The sequence below is a fragment of the Lichenostomus cassidix genome, chromosome 3 (genome assembly GCF_008360975.1).
Source record: "Lichenostomus cassidix isolate B80296 chromosome 3, HeHo_3.0, whole genome shotgun sequence".
Classification (NCBI taxonomy): domain Eukaryota; kingdom Metazoa; phylum Chordata; class Aves; order Passeriformes; family Meliphagidae; genus Lichenostomus; species Lichenostomus cassidix.
Window position 1 is genome coordinate 90,992,354 of NC_139483.1, and position 25,419 is coordinate 91,017,772.

The window sequence follows — 25,419 nt, forward strand, 5'->3', positions numbered from 1 at the left end:
AACTTCTCCCTTCTTCATTTTTCTCCCCACTTTATATACTTGGGATGATGCCATATGGTGTGGGATATTCCTTGGGTTAGCTGGGGTCACCTGTCCCTGCTGTGTCTCCTCCTAATCTCCCACTCATCCCAAACTTTGTCACCAGTGTGGCAGTATAAAAACCAGAAAAGGCCTTGGCTCTGTGTAAGCCCTGCTCAGCAATAACAAAAACAACTCTATATTGTCAACCCTGTGTTCAGCACAGATCCAAAAAACAGCCCCATGCCAGCCACTGTGAAGAAAAATAACTCTACCCCAGCCAAAACCAGTGCAACTGTCCTAGCAAATATTTCTGTGCTCTTTTTTGTAATTGGTTTTTTTGGCTAAGTTCTGTTTCTGTGAGCCACTGAATCAACTTAATTTTTTTCATGGAATGCTTGTACAGTTGCTACAAAATTCCTCTTATAAAAACCATAGAGCAACAGCAAAGAAAGGCTCTTGCTTTAGTGAATTACTTACATTAATGAATTTGTAACTTGCTTTTTAGGTCCAAGGTTTTTATTGATTACAGTGGAATGTCCGAAGACAAACTTAGATTAACCAAAGTATTTTAGTTTCTCACTCTCTTTTAATCTGTTTTGTTAAAATTGAGCACTACTCGCCATCTTCTCTCACAACAGCCTTCTGGCCCCATGCTCAAAACATACAAACTACCAAAAGATTATTACAAAAGTTAGCTAATGTAGCATTCAAACTCTCTCACTTTGTAATCACCACAACTCATTCCTCCTTTACAATGACAGATACAAAGCATTTTTAGAATTTTTCATTGTTTTTATGAGTTTCTTTTCTTGTTTGCTTTGCTGTAATGGATTGAAGAATGCAAAGGAATCTTAACTTGGAAGAGTATTCTCTTCTTTTTCTGCTTACTTTGTAATAAAATGTGTGGATGTATTTTTATGTTAAAATATCAATATTTAACTCTTTTTCTTGCATATAAATGTTGAAATTCAGGAAGATCTAGTTAATTTTCACTAAATGAAAAAGAGTCTTTATTTCCCAGATCCTTCACCCACTTTCAGTGTGAGTGTATGAGAAAATACCAAGCCTTTCTGGAGTATGTTCTCTAGGCAAGCAACATGCAAGGGTTTCACATACATTCAGTCTCTTCTACTTTACCTCACAGCTGAAACTCCATTGTACTAATTAGTCTAAAAGGATGGGATAGAACTCACATCCTATTAGGTAATCATTCTGTTAGTGTATTTGCCTTTTGAGGCTCAGCAAGTTGTGACCCAAATTTTTGGAACATGACAGATTTAACTGTGGCGGAAATGAACATTTTGCAGTCATCTGTAGAGCATTGATGTTCTCAAAATTTTAACTTCAGAAGTTAATTTAGTGGAATAAATGCCTAAGGGAAAAGCATGTTGCTTTGTTTCATGCCAACAAAGAAGAAATAAACCTTTGTTCAAAGACAAGGTGGCTAAAGTTCCCGCTAAGTAATGTGTCTTTCTGAAAATACAGTAATGTCAAGGTGGAACATGAAAATAATTTTTGAGTGATAGCTAAATTAAAGCATTTAAATTACATATTATCATTTTTGTTTAAAATGCATAAATTATTTTGAAATATGTAATATCTCCTCTATGTAATGTTGCACAGTCAAATATTTTTCTTCCTTCTGTGGTGTTACGGAATAAGATAAGGATTTTGAAGGAACGTAGTATTGTTCATTTATGGAACTATGTATAAACCGGATGTCTGCAATTATGTTATTTATTATTAAGTAACGTTATCAACCATATATTTACTGTGGGTTTAGTCAAACATACTCTAATTGATATTTACATGCAGAAATAAATATATTCAGGCAAAACCAGGCTGGAAACATTTCCTTTCCTTCTACTTATATGTAAATTACACACGTTCAAAAAACATATAACTCTTTAACAAAAAACCTTAGTCTAACAAGAAATGAAAAAAACAAACTTTAGCTATAAACCCAGTGTGCGTGTGTGTGTGTGTGTGTGTGTGTGTGTATACACACACACACATCTGTGTAAAGGTACTGCAAGTTTATTGAATATTTTGTCCTGTATTTTTTCCATCTTGTTTATGGCAAAGTATATCACTCTGTGTGAGGAAGAAGACTAAAAGCATCTCAATGTTTTGTTGTTTTATTGTTTAAATATTTAGTATATTAAAATTTTAAAAAACAACTACATAAAAACTGGACAGCAAGAGATGAGTGAAAAGAACAGTCATGCTGTATTTATAAGATCTGTGAACAATTCAGTATACAAATCTTAAACTTTAATTAATTTGCCATGCAAATTAGAGCAGGCTAGTGTAGCAAATTCTAGTATGCATAAAATGTTTTCTAGGATAGTTCTTGTCTTCCAAAATATTCAGTTCCAAATAAATTACATATGATGGGACAATCTGAATCTTTCAAAAAGAGGAAATTACACTTTTTTCCCTCCCTGAGTATTGCAGTAGACATCAAATTTTTAATTATTTGAAAAAATACACTTTTTACTTAAATATTCTTGTTTGTTAAAAATGCAGTTGAATATGTGTCTTTCTAAATATTTAGTGAAAGAAAAGTAGCAGCAAGATATTTTTTGAGTTACTTCACAAAAAAAAAATCTTACATCTTATATACTGCTGCAATAGAAATTAATATCTGCAATATGAATTTAACTTACTTTTGTATTCCCCTATCTAACAGGAGAGGCTGTAGATGAAAACTTAACTCCTTTTCAAGGACTAATTTAGGATGAAGCAAATTGTTGTCAAACATGAATGTTACGGCTTTAGATGAATAACTTCTTATTTTAATCCTTCATCCTATTTTTAATTTTAAAATGATCTCTTTATGTTTCTCTCTCTCTTTCAAACCCTTTTTACAAGAAATGATTTCTGTATGACTTTCTTTTTTCTCTTTTTAAGCTTTATGTGGTGGATATATTCATGGGAAGAGTGGAACTGTCCTTTCTCCCGGTTTTCCTGATTTTTACCCAAACTCTTTAAACTGCACTTGGACTATTGAAGTGTCTCATGGCAAGGGTAAGAATCTCATATTAATTGCATATACATACTTAATGTCTGTATGGAAAAAAAATCAGACACACATAGCCAAAACCAATGCCTTTTATGTGTTAAACTGGATTTTCTGCCATTCATTTGAGGAAGAAGTTTAATTTCCCAAAATAAACAGTTTTTGTTAATTTTTCAAAAGAAGCATTTTTTTTAACAGGTGCCAGAGCAAATCTGTTTTAGTCTCAGAAAAATGGAAGAGTAGAAGAGGCAAAATATGGGAAAATAATAGCTACTTGTTAAATAGCACTAAATTTCTTTCAGTCAAAGATGTCAGGACCTTGTGGATGGCTCTTCACCATTATTAAGCACAAGGAAACAGGTTTGATCTGTGTATTGATAACCTTAGATTTCAGACTTAAACAATTAGAGCAGAAACTTATATATATCTTTTTGTTACATATACAGTAAATTAATCTTGTCAGCTTACTCGCTAGGGGAATGTGTAAAATACCCTAAGGAAAAGAGCCGAGAGAGTATGAAAAATGTATTATATACCATAAAATCAAAATATAATAAAAATTTACTGAGAAGTATATTGGACATTCCTACAGTTTAAAATCTTAAAGAATGGATTTTTTGTTTAAAACTTGTAAGACATTTAAAGTGTAAAATATATGAGAAAACTTTCTAAGAAGAACATTGTTCCCCAAAGTAAATTTATTGTATTTATTGTATTTCAAACCTGAACTGTAAGTCAAAATTTGGTTCATCACTGGACTGGAAGTTGGCAAATGAAAAAACAGTAATGACTTCAGTAATGGATCAGTTCCAGAAAATATGAATCTCTATTTATGAAAGACTCTATATAAAACTTGTGTATACTTTGTCCTTGTAAATGGGCACTTCCCTGAAGTTTAGAATTAAAAAACAGAATTGTATTGGAGCAAATGCAAAAATCAAACAGAATTACAAAATTTTAGCCAAGTATCAAAGTATGCCTCTTAGTTAATAGGGAAGTCAAGGTAGATATTTTAAGCAGAAGAGACATATAGGAACTTGAATAATACCTGAACAATACAAATTTGGATTTTCAGAGTGCTGTATACAAATAGCACCGAATGTCATTGATTCTGTTATGGGAACTATGGATTAAAGTGAGCTAAATAAGCATCCACATTGCACATATCATTCAGTTGAGCTCAATTGCTTTCAGCAAACTTTATTTTCAGAATTTCGGGTTTTGATGCCAGGTACAACTTTTTCTCACAATGTTCTCATGTAACATAAGAATTGCTTTCTGTGTCACCTACATACGAAGGAATAGGAAAACTTCCTATTAAAATGCTTTCTTTACTCCCTTTTAAATTCTTTTAAAGGTGTTCAGCTGGTTTTTCATACCTTTCATCTTGAGAGCTCTCATGACTATTTGCTCATCACTGAAGATGGAAGCTTCACAGAGCCAGTAGCCAGATTAACTGGTTCAGTCCTACCTCCTACAATTAAAGCTGGCCTCTTTGGAAATTTTACTGCACAGCTTCGATTTATATCGGATTTTTCAATTTCTTATGAAGGTTTCAACATAACATTTTCAGGTAATAGTTTTACTTTGCTTCCTGTGTAACAGCCCTAACTTTTCCCTCATTAGTTTGTTCTGACTCCTCCTGAATTATTCCTGGTGCATAGTTATAAAAGTGCACTTTTTGGAAGTGTATTCATACGTTTTTCATTCACCTAATATTTTTTTTAATTTTTTTGTTAGATTTTCTCCATTACATAATGATTTCTTTTAACTGTAAGTCTCACTTCTAAAGCTGTTCGGGAGTTCAGATGGAATGAAACAAGAATTATATACAAAGGAAGTAATTAAACAAAATTATAGTAAACCACTTAGCGTACAAGCTGATTACAGCTCTTGAAATTAAGAAAAGAGATGTAGTGTGGGTGGGACACATTAGATACATAATTACTGTATATATAGGCGTAATAGACTTATGGAAACTCTATTGGGTTTTAGTAGAGAACACAACTCTGAAATACATGTTTTCCAGCTGTTCCATGCTTACACGATGCAAGCAATTTTGTAAGTTGGTTTTCTTCCATGTGAACAGCTTGTCCAGATAATAATATATTGTGTTTTACTTTTTGCAGAATATGATCTGGAGCCATGTGATGATCCTGGTGTTCCTGCCTTCAGCAGGCGAATTGGGTTTCATTTTGGTGTTGGAGATTCCTTGATCTTTTCTTGTTTCCCTGGATATCGCCTGGAAGGTGCTAATAAACTTACCTGCCTGGGAGGTGGTCGGCGTGTATGGAGTGCACCTCTGCCAAGGTGTGTGGGTAGGTGGTCACATGCTTTCATTTCATTCATCAAATCGTTAATAGCACATGGCATGTGTCAGAAAACTGGGCAGAGAACAAAGTGCTTGGGTTGAAACAACTGATCCCCGAGCTGTAAAAACTTTAAAGTCAGTGCAAGATATAAGTAATGCATGCCTGTTTTATTTTGAGAACAAAAAATAATGAGGAATAGTTAGAATTATGCTAGCAAATAAGATCATGTGAGATGAAATGTAAAAGTAATTGTTAAAACTTTATATTTGCCACAGTTATGAATTTCATACTTTGTCTTTTGCGGTAGAGAAACAATGTTTAGGGCTTTTAGGTGAAAATACTCTACTTTTGAGCCCTGCAGCTGGTTTTAAGGGTCTTTTTTTCATATTGTGTTTTTATTCTTATAATTCTAAACTTTTGGGATTTTTACAGTTTATAAAATGCATTACAGCATTTAAAACTTTTTCTTTTAATTAGTGTGTTGTTGTTAAACATCAGAAACTATGAACACAAACTGAGTGAACAGTTCTTTTCTCAGAAAAGCTCTGGGACTGTATTTTACAAAATTTCTGCAGTTGTATTTGATTTGTGAGATGGTTTTATCTCTACCATGTCAAGTGAATCTCATCAGCTACTATTGACATTATGCTTCTGAAAAGTCAAATACTTCCATACATCTCTAATTGGATTTCTTTAAGAGAGTTCCTGTTTTAAATAAGATTTTATTTCTTGACGGGAGAAACTCAGCTTCAGCTTCTTTCTTTTATTTGTTTTTAAAAGATAAATCTCTAAATCTGAAAAAGACGCCTACATTGCATATGCATGTAAGATACATAAAAAACCATAAAGTATCTCAAATTCTGTTTTAAAATGCAGTTATTTATCCCATGATGAAAGGATGTTACAGATGAGAGAGAAGCCAAAATAATATGGAGTTTGCCATTTATTTGGAAATTCTAGATTTAAGTCTTAGTCTGTTTTCAGCCCTGGGATATTTGCTTGTTTTGGGTTGTTTGTTTGTTTGTTTGGTTTGTTACGGGTTTCTCTCTTTCTAGGGGTCTTCTCTGTGTTCCATTCAAGCATTTTTAATTTATTTTAGATGCCATAAAATTGTATTCATCTGCTGAAATACTGTTATCTTGCAATGAAGAGACATTCTATATGAAGACCATATATGTTTTCGTAAATTTTGTTAACTTTTAGAAAGCCTTTTCTACATTATCTATGCTAATAAGAGATTTATACCTGATATCTTGAAAATGCTCACTTAGTTATGCTCATATTGTGAATGACACATTGAAAAGTTGCAAAGATTACCAAAGTATCAATAACCAGCCTAATGAAGTATCAGCCATTGAATTAGCTGTGAATTTATAGGACTAATGTAACCACTTACTGTGCCAGATGCAGATATGCCTGTGTGTTCTCCCAAGCATAATTTAGTGATACATGTCTAATAATATGTATATATGATAAATCTGTCAATTCATGTAGAAACTGAATTCATTTACAGAGAGCCCAACATTTCCTGTTGGTTCTTATGTTCAGTTTTGAATAAATTTGTCAACTGCCCCGAGACTTCTGTCACTAAATCCACGTATGAGACCCCACTTTCTAACTGATTAGTGAAACCTTTTATAAAATGTGCAAAGACAAGTGGCACTTCTCTAAAATAAGATAATCTAAATAACTCTTTTAATTCAACCCATGAAGAAAATTTGCTCTCTTATAGTGTCGCAGACAAGAAATTTCTATAATGCAACTAAGGCAAATGCAAGGAAAGAAACTGTTCTGAGTAGCTGAGTGAAACTGAGGGGGAAAGACATAGTCAGTGCCCTTCAGCTCAAGCTGCTTTCATAAGTGATTTTTTCTTAACACTCAGGTTTACAGAGGTCCGTTTTCTTGTTGCCATGGCACCTAAGACATTAGGGGTGAAGATATCCTCTTACCCTGAAAAGGAGTTCATATAAAGGCTTCTTTCTTAGACAAATGAAAAGCAACTGCTTGTCCTGTTTGGACTGTACATTCAGAAATTAAATCTAGTATTGATTCAGTGGCACAAATTCATAAGTACATTACTAAGTTCAGTAGCCTCTTGATTATTTCTTCCTAATTCTCCTTTCTACAGTGACTAAACTCTGATACCTGATACATGCACATCAACCTTTATATATCAACACGGATTTTTCAGTATCATAGTCCTTCTATGATACATGGTAGTACATTCTTTCTTGATTCTTTTAATCAGATTCAGGATAAAAGCCCTTCAAATTAAATTGTAATTAGTTTATAAACTAAACATTCACACAAGCACATGCTGATTTGTACCACAGAAGTTGTATTCAGTTTCCTCTGCTGTTGAAAAAACAAAAAACCAACAGGTTTTCCAAAGGTATTGCCCTTCTCTATCCAAGTAAATAATTTCAAGTCCTTCCTCTAGGGTTATCTCCAACATGCTGTGCAATTTTTCTGATCAGAGAACTATGTGTACCTTTCCACCATTTCTTCTTTGAAGAGTTATTTTCCAGAAAAGGGAAAAGCAGAGCTTGGGAGATCTCATTAGCCTAACATCATGATGCTGCCATTGTTAATTTAAGATTTTGAGTCCTCTATGAACAACATTATCATAATATTCAGTGGCCTTTTCTCCATGCAATGCAGATAGATGGTCTTCCCCTGGACTTCCTTGTCTGATTACCTGGAAGTTTATTTGTCAGAATAAGCAGCATATCTTCTGCTTTATTTGTCAGAATAAAGCAGCATACTTTCTGCTGCAGTAATAATCCTCCTTTTCACAACAAAATACACCAAGTCTACCTGAAAAATCAGATTCATATTCATAAACAGCTAGACTTGTAAATCTTATTTCCTTGTGTCAAACATTCACTCTTTTATCTTTTCAATTAGAATGATTTTGTGTAGCTCGTCTACACAAATTACAGATATTATTCCACCTCACCCCAGAGTTTTGAAGAGTCTAGCTAGAGTTTCCCTTTGAGTCATCACTCAATTTCTGAATGTGTCCTCCAGCTGGATCTCTCACTTGACTAGAAAGCAGCTGGTGCCTACAGCCACCTACTGCTACTATTTGATGAAAAGATCTTAACTGTTAAAAAGTGTGGAGAAGATCCAGGTCTTTAGGGCTGACTCCCTTTACACTGTTTAAAGAACACAGATTATAGTTACCCAAGGTGGTGTCAAATTTCCCCTATTTCAGAAGACTAAACTTTTTTTTTCCCCCTAAAGCTGTGCTTCTCCTACAGAAGCAAATCCCCATAGCTGTCTAGTGAATTTTCTGTTTACATTGACATGATAAGGCTTTTCAAGAAGATCCCTTCCTTCCAGCTCTGTATACCAAGTTTAGGAACACCGGGACTGCCAATCTCCTCACAGAGAATTTCTCATTCTTAAATTGTTTGTAAGAATGGTAATGACGTCATGCATTAAAAAAAAAAATCTCATTCCCTCTAAGAGCTTCCTCAAAACACTCATATAACAATGGTGGTTTTCCTGACAATTGTCCTAGTAGTTGGTAACTGCAGATGAGACACTCTACTCTCTTTTTTTACACAAGAGTACTGCTTTCCATCTTTCCAGACACAGTAACTGCATTTGGGAGAACTATCACATGGTTTTTACTGAACTGGTGACTCTCTCCAGCATGTGTGCTACTGTTAGGCTTTCCTGGAGTCTCCCATAGTATAAAGGACATAGACAGTAATTTGAATGAATAAAAAGTCTGTCTACCTGTATATAGCTGTTCTTTGAGATATGTTGTCTCAATGTACATTCACAGTGTTCTTTTTTACCCCTCTCCTCAAAATTTACTGTAACTGAGAGGAATGTGACATTAAGGGGGAACTCTGCTACTTCACTGTTTTGTGTGATACACAGAATTAATTGAGTAATGAGCACATGTCTATAGATAATGTCAAGAGAAAAAAAATCTTCCTAGCAATTCTGACACAGAGCTACCTGGAAGATAAACATGCATAATATTCTGAAAAGAAATGTCACGCACATATCATTTGACTTGAGAGTATTGATGTAAATATCTGGGGTTGGTTTTACAGTTCTGAAATAATTTGTCACCTGTAAGGATGTTAACTTTATCGTCTGGTATGCTACTGCAATTAGTATGTTTACCCATGAGTGATGATTTAATTTTCCAGATCTACTTCTGGATAATTTAATTTTTATTTAAAATTACTGGGCTTGTGTTGTGTGTGGGTAAAAAAACAAGCTACTAGAGTGCAGACAAGCTTCTCCTGATTACCTTTTGTCTAGTTGAAATGTGTAAACAGAAACCAGCTTTCATTCCTTTCATATGTTTACATTTTATCCAGTGTAATTGTCTTTTATTTTGTTATTATTGATCTAATAATTATTCCAGTGTTTTTCTAAAAAAATTTAAAAAATTGCATTTTATTAGTAATTATAGTTGTGATGGGTTGCTGACACTACTTCTACATATATAATTTATTCCCATTATGTCATTTGCTTTTCACAGTTGCAAATGTATATATATATATACCTTTTTACTTATTTCATCACTGTGAAGAGAAAACTGTCTGAGTGCAGATGCATATTCTTATCACTTGTTCCTTCCAGCAATAACTCTATTTTTCTCTACCTATAATTACACAATTCTATTATAGTTTCATTTATATTTCACAGCTGACTACTTTTTCCTGAGGACAAAACCCAGCTTTTAGTGAGTTAGTCTCCCTAGAGTACAGATCCAAGAGTAAAGCTTCGAGGCAGTCACGCACCTCAGCGTGTCTGCAAAGCTCTGTGAATCTCAGATGCTTGGTGCATAGTGGAGTCCAGAAATGAGGTGGAAGAAGTTCTTAGTCTGTTGAAGTCCCTGATTCTGAGGCAAATGTCCACCTTAAGGAGACTGTCACAATCAGGTTTCTGATTTTATTGTCATCACTAACCTTTTAAACATGATCCACACGCTGTTGCCAGGGAATTGGTTACTAAGGCAGATTTTCCAAGTCTCGTCTAAACAAGACTATGCTTTTAATCATACTTTTCTTAATTCAGAGTTTGCTTTAAGTCAAACTATTCAGGAGGTTTCTAACACTCTGTATTGGAGTTTCATTACTGTTAGAAAATTAACTGAAAGACTCATGGATTAAGAGAGCCATTTGTAAAAAAAACCAAACAAACAAACCAGTTAAAGCAAAACAAAAAAAAAAAAGAAAAACCGGGAAAAGGTAGTTCATTAGAGGTCATAAGAAATGACAAAAAGCTTCCATTTGCAAGGATAGGAGAGACTTCTCTTTACTCTAGGATGGATGTAAGGGAGTTTTTTCAATTTGTAGACAACTGTTTTGAGATCGAGGGAGAAAAGGGATGGAAGGGAGGGAGGGAGGAAGGGAGGGAGGGAGGGAGGGAGGGAGGGAATAAGGAAGGAAGGAAGGAAGGAAGGAAGGAAGGAAGGAAGGAAGGAAGGGAGGCATGTTCTTGGAAAAATAACATGAAATAGTACCTACTGCATTCTGACAAGATCTATAAAATTAAGAGGTTGTTTTCATGTTATAACACATCTAAATTGCATGTTACATAGCTTTAACTAGCACGTAGTAGACAAAATTTGTTCTGTAAATATCAGCTTCTTACATTATTTCAGTTTAGATTCTTCACTTCCCAAATCTGCCAAGCTCTGGAAGTCTGCCAAAACACAGCATTCAAAAGATAAGGTCCTTAAACTTGTCTTCTTTGTAAAAGAAAAAAGTTCTGTATGGTTACCTGAGTCTTCTCAGACTTGTTGAGGAGTAAGGTGTGTGTAAAACCAGAAGCGTTTAACAAAACAAGATATATGTGAGTGTGTGCATTTCCAGAGATAGGTGGCCAAGAAGTAGGGGCTGAGGCAGAGGAGGGAGTTTAGATTGCAGTGTCACATACATGCATCTGATGTACACTTAAATTGTCTTCTTAGTACTTTTTGAAATGTGACTTTATCACTTGCAGTGATCATCTAAAAAGGTGAGGAACGAGCCTTTTGTTTTGATATTCCTTTAGGGTGCACTGTGATACACTGATGAAATTCTGAAAGAGAGGAAGCATTTCATTCTTTCCTTTCCACTTGACAAAGATGTGATGTTGACTGATTATTGAAGGCAAGGGGTAAAAACCTGAGTGGAGGTCCCTTTACAGTGAGCTGCAAAGTACAGAGATCAGATGTAGGTGCCTCTCTTTTCAAAAGACTTTAATTTTATCAGGAAGGGACAATTGCCATTTGACTCATCTTGGGTGGTCATTCCTTTAGAATCTCTCATTAACCTGCAGAGGGTTAATGTCTTTCCGCCCATTAACTGTCTGAGGGTAAGCTTGACCTTCTCCCAGGGAAAACCTTTCAAAAGGCTCAGGTTACACCAGAAAACAGGTCTGATGTACCCAGGTTATACTAAGCGGAGAAAAATTATCATTATAATTTCACAACAAGCAGACATTCACCATTTGACTTGCCCTCGGTAGTTAAAATCTTCAGTAACCCACTGAGAGTCAATGTCTTTCTACTCACAGCCCTCTCTGAGGGTCACCTTGACTTTCTCCCATAGAAAACCTTTCAGTAGGTCTGGGTCACACCAGAAAACCCTGAACAGCTTTGGACCACACTGATCACTCCACCACATCCAGGGGGTCCTATCTGATATTACAATTATGTAATGCTCTGGTCCGGCCCGTGGGTTTAGGGGAAGGTAGTTTGACTCTGGGCTATGTGCAAGAGAAACAAGAATTCTCAGGATTAGAGCAAAACCACACTGAATTACCACAATATGTATATGTGTATATATATGTGTGTGGGTGTGGGTGTGGGTGTGGCAGGTTTATTTTAGAAAAATTTGGTTGCAATGGAAAGAGGGTATGTGGCCATTTTCGTTATTATCTATGGAAATATAGAAACATCACTTCAGAAAATATATAGGGAAAAGAAAAAAGACAAAAAAAGGACAAAAGTAAATAGTGGAGAGGAGATATATCATCGCATGAGGATCCAGCAATGAGACTTGACTGTTGTAATTTACATGTCCATTGCTCAAAGTGATATTTTGATAATGTCCATTGCTCACTGGGGTCTTGATCCATTGAGGTTGGGGAAGGCTCCCACAACATAAAGTTCAATGGGTCTTTGATAGTTTACGATATTTATGACACTTTCTCAGACATAACCACTGTTTCTCAGCATAATGTAGGCAGTTGTGCCTTATGAGAAGGGATGAATACCTTCAAGGCCATGTATGAATGTCCTGATAACTTTCCTGGGAATGAAGTTTTACATCTGAGCCAATTGCCTTTTCCTTTATCTGGCTCAAAGCCCAGCTTGTTGCTAAATAAAAGTCAGTTTGTAGTCCTCATCCTCTGGTGGTGGGTGCTCACCCCTTCTGCACTTGGGCTGTTCTTATGCATATCAGAGGTTTTAGCACCACACATCCAAAACCTCTCCTCCTCCCCTTCATTTGGAGGGCTGCAAACCTGACCTCAGTAAAGCACCTGGCTTTTTGTCATTAACCCTTAGCCTTTCAGCCTCTCACAAGAGAGAAGAAACATTTGAATTAGTTCTTCAACTCTCCTTTATGTGATTGTCTATACAATTATTTAATTTGATTTGCATGCTCTTTCTGTCTACTTGTCTAGATCTTCCCTGTGGACTACCTCTTCAAGAAACTGTATAATTTTACCTACGTATGACATATAATGAAAATATTATTTGTGCACTACACAGTCCACACTATATTCAGTTCAAACTAGCTTTTCATGGTAAGGATTGAAGAGTTCAATCATAACACATCAAAAACTAAACTTGGCTTTGAGTGCTGGGGCCTTTTTCTTTGGTTTGGGATTTAACCTGCCATTATTTCCGGTCCCCCATGGGTCATTTCCACTTTACAGAAACTGTAAAGCAAACTGTACACTTTAAAGCAAACTGTAAAAAACTTAAATGGTAAAGCTGAAAAGAAAGTGCTCCCATATGTTTTCATTTCATATTTAAGTTTATTCCTTTATTAAACTTTTTACATGGCACTTGATTTGTAATGGTGCATTAATACAGTATTTGAGTAAAATCTTCACCGAGGTATTGCTCCCTGGTATTCACATTAATATCACATTAATTTATCATATTCAGTTGTTATATTAAATGCTACTTGAATAATTGGTAGGATGCTACAATAAAATGCTGACACCATTTAATAAGCTGTTCCTCTTTAATAGTTTAGTTAGTATTCATTGCAAAGTCATCAATTGTAATTAATATACTCTGTCATGTTGTAGCATTGAGTTAATTTCCAGTGAGATAGAAACATAAGTGGGAACCTTGTTAGCCTGAATAGCACTGGAGATTTCTGTGAGACCCTTGAGATCTGGTATTCATTGTTTTCTTTAAAGTCTCTGTAGCATAAAATTTGAATTTGAGTTCACCTTTAAGAAGTCAAACTAAGTATGAAAATTGCTGTTCATTTTTAGCTCATTTTTAGGTAGAGAGAACTCTCATTTAAGAGCTGCTGATGAGCAAGAAATCTTACATAATATCAGTAGTCGAGTCACTGAATTTTCAGACAGAAATAAGGCTGTTCATGCATTCAGGGTCCACTGTATTTCAGAATTATTTATTTAAATGCTGTCACATTTAAATTATTAAGTCTGTAGGCTGTTTTCCATTTTATACATATATTTAATAAAGTTGTTTTATAAGTTTTTGGTAACTTCTATTTCTTTGTCTTACAACACTACATTTTTATAAATACATTCAAAAGTTTGTGTTATTTAACCCCTTCTTTTACTTTCAGTTTTTGACTGAATATTAAAGATTTGTTTGAGTCAGTATTGGAGTCTTACGGTGTGTGAATCTTTAAAATATGGTCCCATTTAATAATTACAAGTTTGAGTTATCTCTACCTGGAAACTGAAACTTTAATATTCAGGAATCACTGCAGATTTCAGCTGGTACACAATGGGTACTCTGATTCAACTTTTAGAATGAGAAAAAGTGATTAGTATGAGACCTCAATCACCTTTATGTGAGTCCTGGAATGGAATATTAGTTGCCTGTAGTTAGCAGGGATAAAGATTGCCTCAAGAAACCCTTTTGCCTTCTTTCTGTGGTTTAAGGTTATGTATGCTGAGTGTTGCTTCTTGCTAAGACAAATAACGTAGGGATGTTTTGTCCAAAGCTTATTATCAGATGATACTAGGAAGAGTAGGTAAAAATCTCAAAAGAATTTAAATACAACAAAATGCCCTCACCTTGGTTTGTGCCAACAATCCCCTGAGGCCAATTAACATCATAGGATTTGTTTTGAGAATGTGAGTAGTGCCTTATGTCAGTGGCATATGGATTGAGAACTAATTAAACAAACCACAGTAAAGGCTTTACCTGCTGTTTAGGCCTTCCTTTCCTAGTCCATTATTCTGTGCTTCTGAATGGTACAAAAAGTACAGAATAAGAGGTTTATTTTCAGCAAAGCATTTCAGTAGGGTTTTCAGTGAGGTGTTCACCATCATACAAGTGTTGCTAAAAGAATATTAAGAGAGGGTGACATGAACACGCTTTAGTAGTGCAGTCCACAGCTGATGACCTAACTGTGCTTGAAATCTGTCTTAGAGAAGCAAACAAAGAGAAAAAAAGAGAGAGAGAGAGAGGAAACAGGGAATGCCACTGCTCGGGCAACAACTGGTAAGAGGAAGGAAAGCATCCTCAGACAAAAAAATTCTTTCTAGTAAAGGTAGTGGCGACAATAATGATGATAACAGTAATGAGAAAATAACCAACATCTTCTTGTTTTCTTCCTCGTATAGTTATATTTTTAATGCAGACCTTAAGATCCTCACTGGTAGCTTGTGATGCCGTTTATGCCAAGTGGAGCATGTGTGGGTGCTCCAGACTAAATAGCAATTAAGTTTTGTGCATATATTTTATTGTGAAATATTATTGTGCATTAAAATAACTTTCAACTGCTCATTATCTTCTATTCCAGTGTGAAGTTACAGGCTAAATACTACCAGATCTGGAGCGATACGATCTGTAGACAGATCTACAGTCTAAAACTACAAGGCAAAAGAGTGAGAAGTAGGATGAGAACAGTATGATTTAAAAATCAATGGCAATCACTTTTTAGGAGAAACCCAGCAAAACTTTGTTTCTGAATTCAGTTGTGCCAGGTGAGAACCAGAGGACTTGTGAAACCAGAGTGAAAGTAATGCCACAGCCACCTGGCAGTGTGTGGATTAAAAGTTGCAGGTGCATCCTCAGGTGGAGGGCAGGCTGCAGAATTGGAGATGAAGGACTGCTGACATTACAAAGACTCAGACACTGTTCAGCAAGTTGCTGTGGAAACTCCACCTGCACCTCAGTTTGATACAGCATTCCAGTTAACAGGAAGCTTCAGCTCCTAGCACTGTGTTAGAGTTTGAATATGAATCCTAGCTTGAGTCCAGTCATGTATTGTGTCTGCCCTGCAGAAGTCACGTACTCAGCTTTAGGGACCCCTCACTGACTGTGGGGGAACCCTAAGCTTGTGCTATTATATGAAGACAGAGAATACTATGCTTTATCTGTGATCCCCTTTGCTCTTTTATTAATGTGGCATTACCATCCTACTGGATAACAATATTGTCCAACAGAAACACAAAGAATGTCTGAGCTCAGCTGCTTCTTGTATTTTATGAACTGCTGCACAATTTTGTAAATACAAAAAAGGTATTCTGCATTCAGTAGAGTGCTTTGTGGCAGAGAAGCCTTTAAACTGACAAGATACTACTTTTGTTTGATCTCTGTTTTGGAGATCTGCTTAAAATCCTGTCAGACCTTTTAGTAAAATGTATGGAAGAAAAAAAAGATAAAGTAAACTTTTCCATTAAACAAAGTTATTGTTACATTTTACATGAACTGTATTTCAAAGTAATTCAAGAATCCCTGAATTTTATTTGTTTTATAGAGTTTTTGTTCATATTCAGGAAGTGTTTGATGATCTTCAAAAGATCTACCCTCTGCAGTTTCCTTTTATCCAATTTCGAGTGAGACAATGAAAGAAAGAAAAAAGTTACTTATTTAGATAGAATTTAAGTGACTTTATTAAGCAAAAGAACAAAGAATGGGGTCAAGTATCTGTTCCAGACAGATTACTTTCACTGAAACGGAATAAAAGAAAAGTTCAATAAAGCAGCGTTTTTCAGTCTACTGCACTCCTTACCAAGGTTATAAGAGACAACTTGGAAACTATAGTGAAATTAAAGCATATAGTTCCTGCTCTTAAAATCTTTTACATGTGGAGACAGGTGACACAGTCAGTAAGAGTATACCTTTTGAATTCTAAGTGGGATACTTTTGATTTTGTAATAAATAAATAAAATTAACTTTAAAAGGCGCGCAAGATTCAAAAGTTATAATAGAGAACTAGATTGATCTGCTTTAATCTGCTTTCCACCTTTTGAAACGTAGAGGCAGTACCATATAAATTTTTTTCTTTACACAGAGAATGAGTTTAAGGACTTTGTCTTTTGAGTGCTGTGTTTTGGCAGACTTCCATAGTTGGCAAATTTTGGAAGTGAACCATATAAGAAGCTGATATTTGCAGAACAAAATTTGCTTACTGTGTGCTAGTTTAAGCGACGTAATAAGTGATTCTGATGTGTTTTAAAATGAAAACAACCTCCTAATTTTCCAGATCTTGTCAGAACACAGTAGGTGCTATTTCATGTTATTTCTCCAAGAATGTGCCTCCCTCTCTCCCTCCCTCCATCCTCTCTATCCCTCCATCCCTCCCTCCTTATAAGGTGGTTTTAGGTCATTTTTAAGTAGTTCTAATATCTGTTTGAGCAATACACCAATATTAGTTGCTGTCTGTTTGGATGTTTTCATCTATGTTTTGGAATTTATGTTGCATATTTGGAATAATTTTATTAGTCTTTATTCAGAATTCAAACTGAGTCCATGGGCTAGAACATACTACTCCTCCTACTCCTTATTACTTTCTTTTCTGAGGTGCTACAACAAGAAATGTCTAATGAAATTGTCAATAGGTGCTTACTACAGATGGCTGTGAAAAACTCACCTACTCTTTAGCCAGAAAGTAAAGGATCTGTCTCCTTGGCTCTGACTGATGTCAATAAATGTTGGTTTGTTTTTTATTTTTTTTTATTTTATTCTAGGTAAAGAAAAACATGTTTGAATGCTTATGATTTATTACCATATTGGTTTGGGGGGTTTTTTATTTTTTGTTTGTTTGGTTTGTTTGGTTTTGGGGTTTTTTTGGCAGCTTAATTTCTGCGTTTTTAAATACTTCTTTGTAAAGCTGAATACAGAAGTAAAATCAATGTTATGTTTATTTGAAATGTTACCACAACAACTATATTTCAATAAAACATTCAATTTTTATGGTATCCAGGCTAATCTGCATTATTGGTTAGTCTGATAGGAGGACCAAGGGATAAATTGGAGGTTGGAGCACATAAATGCACATGACAAACAGACCCAGTGAAATGCAGGAGATGGCAACTTTTATAGGGTTTTTAGGAGTTGGTCATACAGATGAGATCTGATAGAAATACAGTTTTCGTAGATAGCCTGTTAGAGATTTTGTGGAGTCTAAATATTATTGCTAATAACCCATATTTTCTTGAATTGGATAATTCACTTCTTTTGTTTTAATGTGTCTATTTTCTTTAGCTGAATGTGGAGCAACTGTCTCTGGAAATGAAGGAACATTGTTGTCTCCAAATTTTCCATCTAATTATGACAACAACCATGAATGTATCTATAAAATTGAAACAGAGGCTGGAAAAGGGATCCATCTTAGAGCCAGGAGCTTTCAGCTGCATGAGGGAGATATTGTTAAGGTAATAAAAAAATAATTTCACTTTCTATCATGCTCAACATTCATATTGCATGAATAAAACTGTTTCCAATACCAGTTATCTTTATTTTCATTCCACTTTCTGACAAAATTAATAAATTCTATGTGGATAGTATCACTGCTTTCATACTAGATTCAAAGAAACTATGGGAGACATCGAGAGTTCAATTACCTTTCTAGACTGTTTAAAGTGATTTAAATCTTGAAAGGAAACCTAAAATTTGAACTTGGTTTTTGAATACCTAGTACTTTTTTCCGTTTGCATGATATTTATAACTGTAGCACAGGGAGATTTTTTCCCCCTGGACAGAAACTCACATTGCCATATTGACTAAAACTTTAGTTACAGAAGATGTGTTTCTTTCTTTTACATTGCAGGTAACCTTTGAAACATGACCTAAATATATATAGATTTTGAACATCCACTTTTCTACAGCATGGCAATAAATTGTCTTAATAGTGGCTGTTGCATTCTTGTATGTACTGAAAATCATTATATTAATCTGAAGCGCTGACTATATATTAAATTAGTCTTTCAAATTTATGTCTCCAAATTTTCAGTTAATTAATACTTAAAATCACAAAGTATTCAGAATTCAGTTAGCAACTTCCTTTCTGGGTATCTCCCAGCAGCCCATTTAAGATGTTAGAAATTGCTGTCTACATTGGTTTGTTTTTTTTTTGCACTAAGTGCTTCCCACAAGGAGTCTGGAGGTATAATTGTTGTGGATCAAATTTTGGTGGCTATATTTTTATCCATTTCATCATCTTAAGAGATTCCTTATGTAATTAAGTGTGACAATTCAATTCCTGCATTAGAAGTAGGATGAAGGTGGGGAGGGGATAAAAAGTCTTCATTTTAATGTAGTTATTTATATCTTTGTTATTATATCTGTTCTTTTCAACAAGTACAGTCTTCATTTGACCATGGAATAAAAACTTATAAACAAAACTTATAGTTTAGTTTATAGATTAGAAAGTTGCAACCAAAAGAACAGCATTTTCTCCATCTTTACTCACAAAATCATTGATAATAAATGCCTCTATGCTTTTGTGGCCACTATGTATAAAACACTGCAAGACCTTTGGTTTTTGATCAAAGGAAGTTGAGTAGGTGGGCAAAATACGTGGTCTGTATCATCCTTTGCTCCCATTATCCATTGTCTGACAGTGCAGATCCCCAAAAGTATTTTTGTTCTGGACAGATGCAACAGGGAAGAAAGAACTTAATTGCCCACTGAGTTGCTTGAGTGTGGTACATAAGTTTCCCAGAAGCTTTACACATATTTGGTTTATAAATAATTCAATAAACTACCTAAAAATCAACAACAAAAAATCCCTTAGAAAACCCTAAAGAAACATTCAAGAAACTCACTTATCCTTCAGAACCTCTCATGAGTAATGTCCAGCATACTTAGAGATAGTCCCTGGAGATACAAGAAAGATTTGCCTGAGAGAAAGCTGTCCTGAGCAATCTGTTCGATACTTGCTCCTTTCATAGATCTTTTAGCACACTACTTCTGAGGAGCCAATGAAAGCAAAGGCAAAACAATCATGATTTCTCAACTGCAAGGCCTGTTCTCTGGTTCTGAGTCAGCTGGCACAGCACAACTTCCATTTGTACAATTAAGCTCTCTTCCACCATCGTCCCTCTATAACTGGCACTTATGAAACTGAAATCTATTTCCTCTCCATTCCCATCCCAGGAAGTCCTTTTACATATTTCCATTGGAATCAGCCCTTTTGCAGGGCTATGGACTTCAAAGTTTGCTTTCTTTCTGTGTGCACCCAAAATATGAGCAAAATATAAACATCAGCCTTCTATCTGGTGCCTGCATAGAAGAAAGCTGCAAGACTGCCTTGTAGGCAGCTTGCAAGGGATGCACTAAGCTTAAGAATATTTATAAACTTTGTGCTGAAATATAGGGCATTTTCCCAGCTCAGTATCATAATTCCTTTTTAAAAGAAAAATATGTATGTGAAAATGCGTATGTGGGATCCCAGGCCCTGGCAGCAGCAGGGGCTCTGTGAGGGGATGCTGGGGCTGACACAGCCAGACACAGCCGGGTCCAGCCGGACACAGCCGGGTCCAGCCGGATCCAACCACCCAGGGCAGGGCACAGCTGAGCCCACGGGTGGGGTGGGGACACCTCGGGGGAAACGTGTGAGGAAGGGCAAAAAATGTAGCTCAGTAGTGCGTGATGAAGAGGGCCAATAAAAGCCTCTACTAATGATGTAATAATCCTAAAATCAACCCACTGAGAGTGTCGGACAAAGCATATAATATTACTGTTTGAGGTAAGATCACTAGGAACTCTATGAGGATGTAGTGAAGGATTTGGGAATGTCAGCAATGTCAGCAAACTATACAGGACTTGCCTCTCCAGCCACCAAAGGAGTATTTTAAAAGCATGTCCCTTTGGGATGACTTATGCCATAAAATCTCTGCAAAAAAGGAAATTTGGTAAGTTTAGTTGTAAGTAATTTCCTTGTACTGTCAGAATAAGAAACTTCAAGAAACTTTAAGAAACTCAAGCAAGCATTTCCCTCTCCTTGAGGTGAGTGATGTACATTCTTACACCAGGTGCATATACATTAGGACTGTTACTGGAGCATTTTGCATTATGAATAACTGTAGTGCTGTCCTCTTCTTTTGCCTCCATATTTTAACCCCAGCAAGTAAAACAAACACTTTAGTTCCTCAAAAATAGGTGAAATGAGGCATCCCTGAATGCTCTGGCAATATTAATCCTAAACACAGCTCAAGCAGTACTGTGATCATTCCTTGCTGCCCCCAAGACCAGCTTCTGCAGTTTGACTACACCTGTAATGTTAAACTCTTTCATCTTGCACAACAAGGTGGCTCACTGGAACTGTCTCTCAGAAACACTCCCTGGCCTATGCAGCTCCTCCATTAATGCTTTCTCAAGGAAGATTTGTGAGGGTGTTAGTAAGTCTGCATTAAATGTGTTCCAGGGATGTACTGACAATAAATACTGTGTGGACAATCAAGTTGTGGTGACTTGACTCCTACTCTGTCACTATTTACTTACTTTGAAAATATAAACTATCTGCAGCTGTATATATTCAGCTCAGTATTCAAGTGGGAATATTGAGGCTGGATATTGAGGCTGTAATGGGTATGGAATATCATATAACTTGCAACAGTATTTCTGGCATCATTAAGACTAGTGTGTGAGGAAGGGTCAAAACTATTGCTTTCAAGAATGCATGTAGGTTAATAACTGTAATTTGTGGGCAAAGCGTTCTATACCTGTGACAAAATTTGAGCTTGAATTAGTGGGATAGAAATTTGAATTCAAGTAAGGTAATAGAAACAGTCTCACCATTTTGAAGAACATATGACAAAAATGAATACTTGGATTATCTCTATTTTAGAGCTTATGCTTTCTCACTAACACTTCATCTTCCTGGTTTACCTGTTTTAACTGCCACTTGAAGTTTCATAATTCTTTAAAGTGGCTACTTATGCTGAAATCTTTATAATGCAATCAGTGAATTTGTTAGAGGTAAGAGGAAAAGCAGAATGTAATATTCTGTCTTTCATCTATTTTGCCAAGTCGAGCTTATTTTTTTCTTCATAACTGAGAAAACAGTAATTGCAGCATGTGAATTATATTTCAAATGGGTTCTCCTAAATAAGTTAAATGTATGTACTAAATATGAATCAATAGTGATAATGTCTGGACTAGTTTATTAAATGTATTCTGTACTTCTGGAATCAGTGACATATGACATGACACAATGGTTGCACACAAGCTGTCTATTGGGAATGATCCTTGGCCCACATTAATTAGCATGAAAAGCATCATTAAAAAAACTTTTTCTTTCCTAGGATGGTTCAATCAACTTTTCACTTTATACAAGAGAGATTCACTGCTTGTATTTATTCAGTAATAATGTTTCAATTATTGCAGTAGATATGTGCTTGCTTATATCTGTAATGTTAACAACAGATGGACACGTGTCACCACAAATTGGCACATCTTTTGTTTGTTTGTTTGTTTTTGTTGATTTTTTGGTTTGGTTCAGTTTGGTTTTTTTGTTTGTTTGTTTGTTTGTTGCTTTCTGGGTGGGGTTTTTGTTTGATTTTTGTTTGGTTTTTGTTTTTTTACAGCTGCTTTCACAGGCTCTCTCTCACCTAATTTTAATTTCACAAAACACTGTTTTTAATTTCTGGCTGGATTAATCTGAGGGATTCTGTTATTTAATTTGTTAGTCCTCAGAAAGAGTATCTCTGACAGTCAGTGGGGTGGAACACCGTTGTAACAAGATGTCTGAGCGGCAATTGTAGTCTTTAGCTGTGGATTTGTTTTGTTGATATTTTGTTTGTTTGCTTGTTTGTTTTGTTCTATAGATGATAAAAAGTCTCTTTTTAAACATAGACAGCATTTTTAATTAATAACAATTAATGGAACATTGCCATTCAAGTATGATCTCCCTAATCAAGTGTAATATAGCTATGGAAATAAATCTTATGCTTCTTTACTTTATACAATAGATTTCCAGCTCTAATAAATAAAGCATAACCAGTCCGTGAAAGTGATCTGTAGTTCTGTCCCAGGGCAATGGTTAGAAGCTTGCAAGTAATTTTTCAGATAGTCTTAGTACAGCTTAAAGTAATATTTCTTTGAAGAGGTAGACCTTAAGCATGTGTTACTGCTTGCGTGAATCTTAAATGCAATTGATTGTATCTTCTGAGACATCTCATCCGTGTGTCTTGATGTAAGAGAGTCTTTGCATTAGTAATAAAGATAGAATGTATTGTTCTGTCAATGGCTAGCACAATCTATGATTTTTCAAAAGCTTCTTTTAGAGAAAGTAATTATTTATATTTATGTGTGTTTATTAAATATATGCTTTTGTCTTAAAAAAATTTTATGAATGTTTTTATTATTTTATTTTGCTAATGGCACTTTTGATGAACATGGTGCTTTCAAGACATTTACCTAATGATGGCATGCTGGTGTTTTCTCCACAGAAAAAATAGGACTACCTTTGTTGGTCCTCACCTACAAATGTAGGGGTCTGTCACATTGAAAGAAGCATTTCTAAATTTTGTTAATAGATCTAACTATACATTCAAATAGGAAGAGTTGTCTGTGACTCAGATGTAGCAGTTTAGATTGTTAAATGGGTCACTCCTGCTTCTGACTGGAATCAGTATAAATCCTGACTGTACCACAAGGTCTGCAAGTGGAGAGATGAAGGTCCAGAACTTGAAATATTTACTGTAATTGTATCTTTTGCACTGATTGTCTCTAGTCACTCTAGGACAGATGGGATAAGGGCAGATTATTTTTCACTTCATATCAGAAACCTGATGTTCAACTCCATTTCTTGCTTTTGTGTAAACATTGACATGATGTTTCATGTATGGTTCATGTATTTACACACTTTATATAGCTGTATTTTCCATGAGAAAATACAGGAGATTTACTTAATTTAAAGAAGAAACTAGCTTTTTAAGTTCATCTTGAGAAAACAAACAAACAAAACAAAATTGCAGAAGGCTATTTGCACACTTCATGGCTTTCAAAGTTTTACAAGAAGGAAAAATAACTTTTTTATTTCCTAGGCAAGAGTTTGTACTTGTCCTGTATTGGTAAAGTCAAACAATAATTCTTAAAAATTCTGGGATTTCAAAAAGGCACATAGGTTAATAATGTTGAAAGTTTTCAGTAAAAGTAACAGGGTAAATAAGAACATCTCTACAATTAGTGTGGAAACAGACTCGCATATCTTTTGAAAACTTATCTGTCTTTGCTAAAGCCTATAGTAAATCAAAATTGCTGCAGGCTTAGAGACCAAGATAAAAGGTGACAGATTGATTTCAATATCTCCCTTCTGCTGTTGATATGTCCAGACAGGAGAGAATAGAGTAGGCTGTAAGGGTTTACCTTCAGTGGTGATTTCAGAACTTATACTTCTCTTGCCTTTTGTGTATAATCAAGAAGAGCAATCTGAGTTTGTGAAACTTCAGAAGATAGAGTTGCATATAAATATTAATTTCTTTCAAGATCAACTCACAAAACTGAAATGGCAAAAGACTATAAAACACCTAAAAGGGGACAGAATATTGAAGATTTCACTGGACTGTATAACCAAGGGGTATATACCTCTCAAAATAGATACATTAAGGTTTTGGAGAAACCATGGGCAATACATTGCTAACTTTGGAATTATTGTATAAACAAAAATCGTTCAAATATTTAGATTTGATGTCGAATTTCATGCTCTTGTTTCTTCAAGGTGTATGATGGAAAAGACAGTTCTTCACGCTCTCTTGGTGTCTTCACAAAAAATGACATGATGGGAGTTATTCTTAATAGCACTTCTAACCATATGTGGATAGAGTTTAATACCAATGGATCGGATACTGACCAAGGATTTCAGCTGACTTATACAAGTAAGTAACTCATAAACATGGTCTGATTGATTGCTTTGTGGGGAAATGTGGAATTTTTCAGCTGTAGTGATTTTTTGGGGTATTGAAGATAGCTTCCTAGACTTTACGGTGGTTAAGAGACCATAAGAGACTTTACTTGTCTACATGACTGGATAGGTGTTAGTAATTTAAAACACAGTGCTGAAAGCAAATTTGTAACTTTTTAAACTTAGTAAGCATGATTATTTTTAAGACTTATCAGTGGGGTTTGAAATAGAGTGAATTGTGACATATGTAGGTTGAATATATTATTTGTTGCACTGTAGCAGAAAAATGCAGAAAGACAGTGATTCAAAATGGAAAATTCAATTTCTGCTGTCAAATTAGAAAAAAGAGAACAATAAAGAGAAAAGAAAAAAGAAAATTCAATCTCTGCTGTCAAATTAGAAAAAAGAGAACAATAAAGAGAAAAGAAAAAAAGAGAAGAGAAGAGAAGAGAAGAGAAGAGAAGAGAAGAGAAAAGAAAAGAAAAGAAAAGAAAAGAAAAGAAAAGAAAAGAAAAGAAAAGAAAAGAAGAAAAGAAAGAGTACAAATGAGAATAAAACAATTAATGTGCACCTAGGTGTACACTCTTAATCTGTCCTGACTGCTTGTCAAGATCAATGTGGAGTTTATTTATTCACTTTTCAGTTTGAACTATAATGCCAGATACTTCAAAATTACTAAAACAAAGAAAAAAAGGTGCTAAAATATGGTCTCACTGAAGAAAATGAGAAATGTATATGCTGAAGT

The 25,419-nt window shown here is 35.1% G+C and overlaps 1 protein-coding gene across 1 annotated transcript in view; it reads left to right on the forward strand.

Annotated features, from left to right (window-relative positions):
- The window catches only part of CSMD1 (CUB and Sushi multiple domains 1), a 1,097,029-nt gene that overhangs the window by 853,538 nt on the left and 218,072 nt on the right, over positions 1 to 25,419 (forward strand). The window contains exons 19-23 of the mRNA XM_085056685.1: positions 2,935 to 3,051; positions 4,401 to 4,616; positions 5,173 to 5,361; positions 18,032 to 18,201; positions 24,492 to 24,648. Coding sequence (XP_084912811.1) covers positions 2,935 to 3,051; positions 4,401 to 4,616; positions 5,173 to 5,361; positions 18,032 to 18,201; positions 24,492 to 24,648 — 849 coding nt within the window. The remainder of the gene's footprint in view (positions 1 to 2,934; positions 3,052 to 4,400; positions 4,617 to 5,172; positions 5,362 to 18,031; positions 18,202 to 24,491; positions 24,649 to 25,419) is intronic.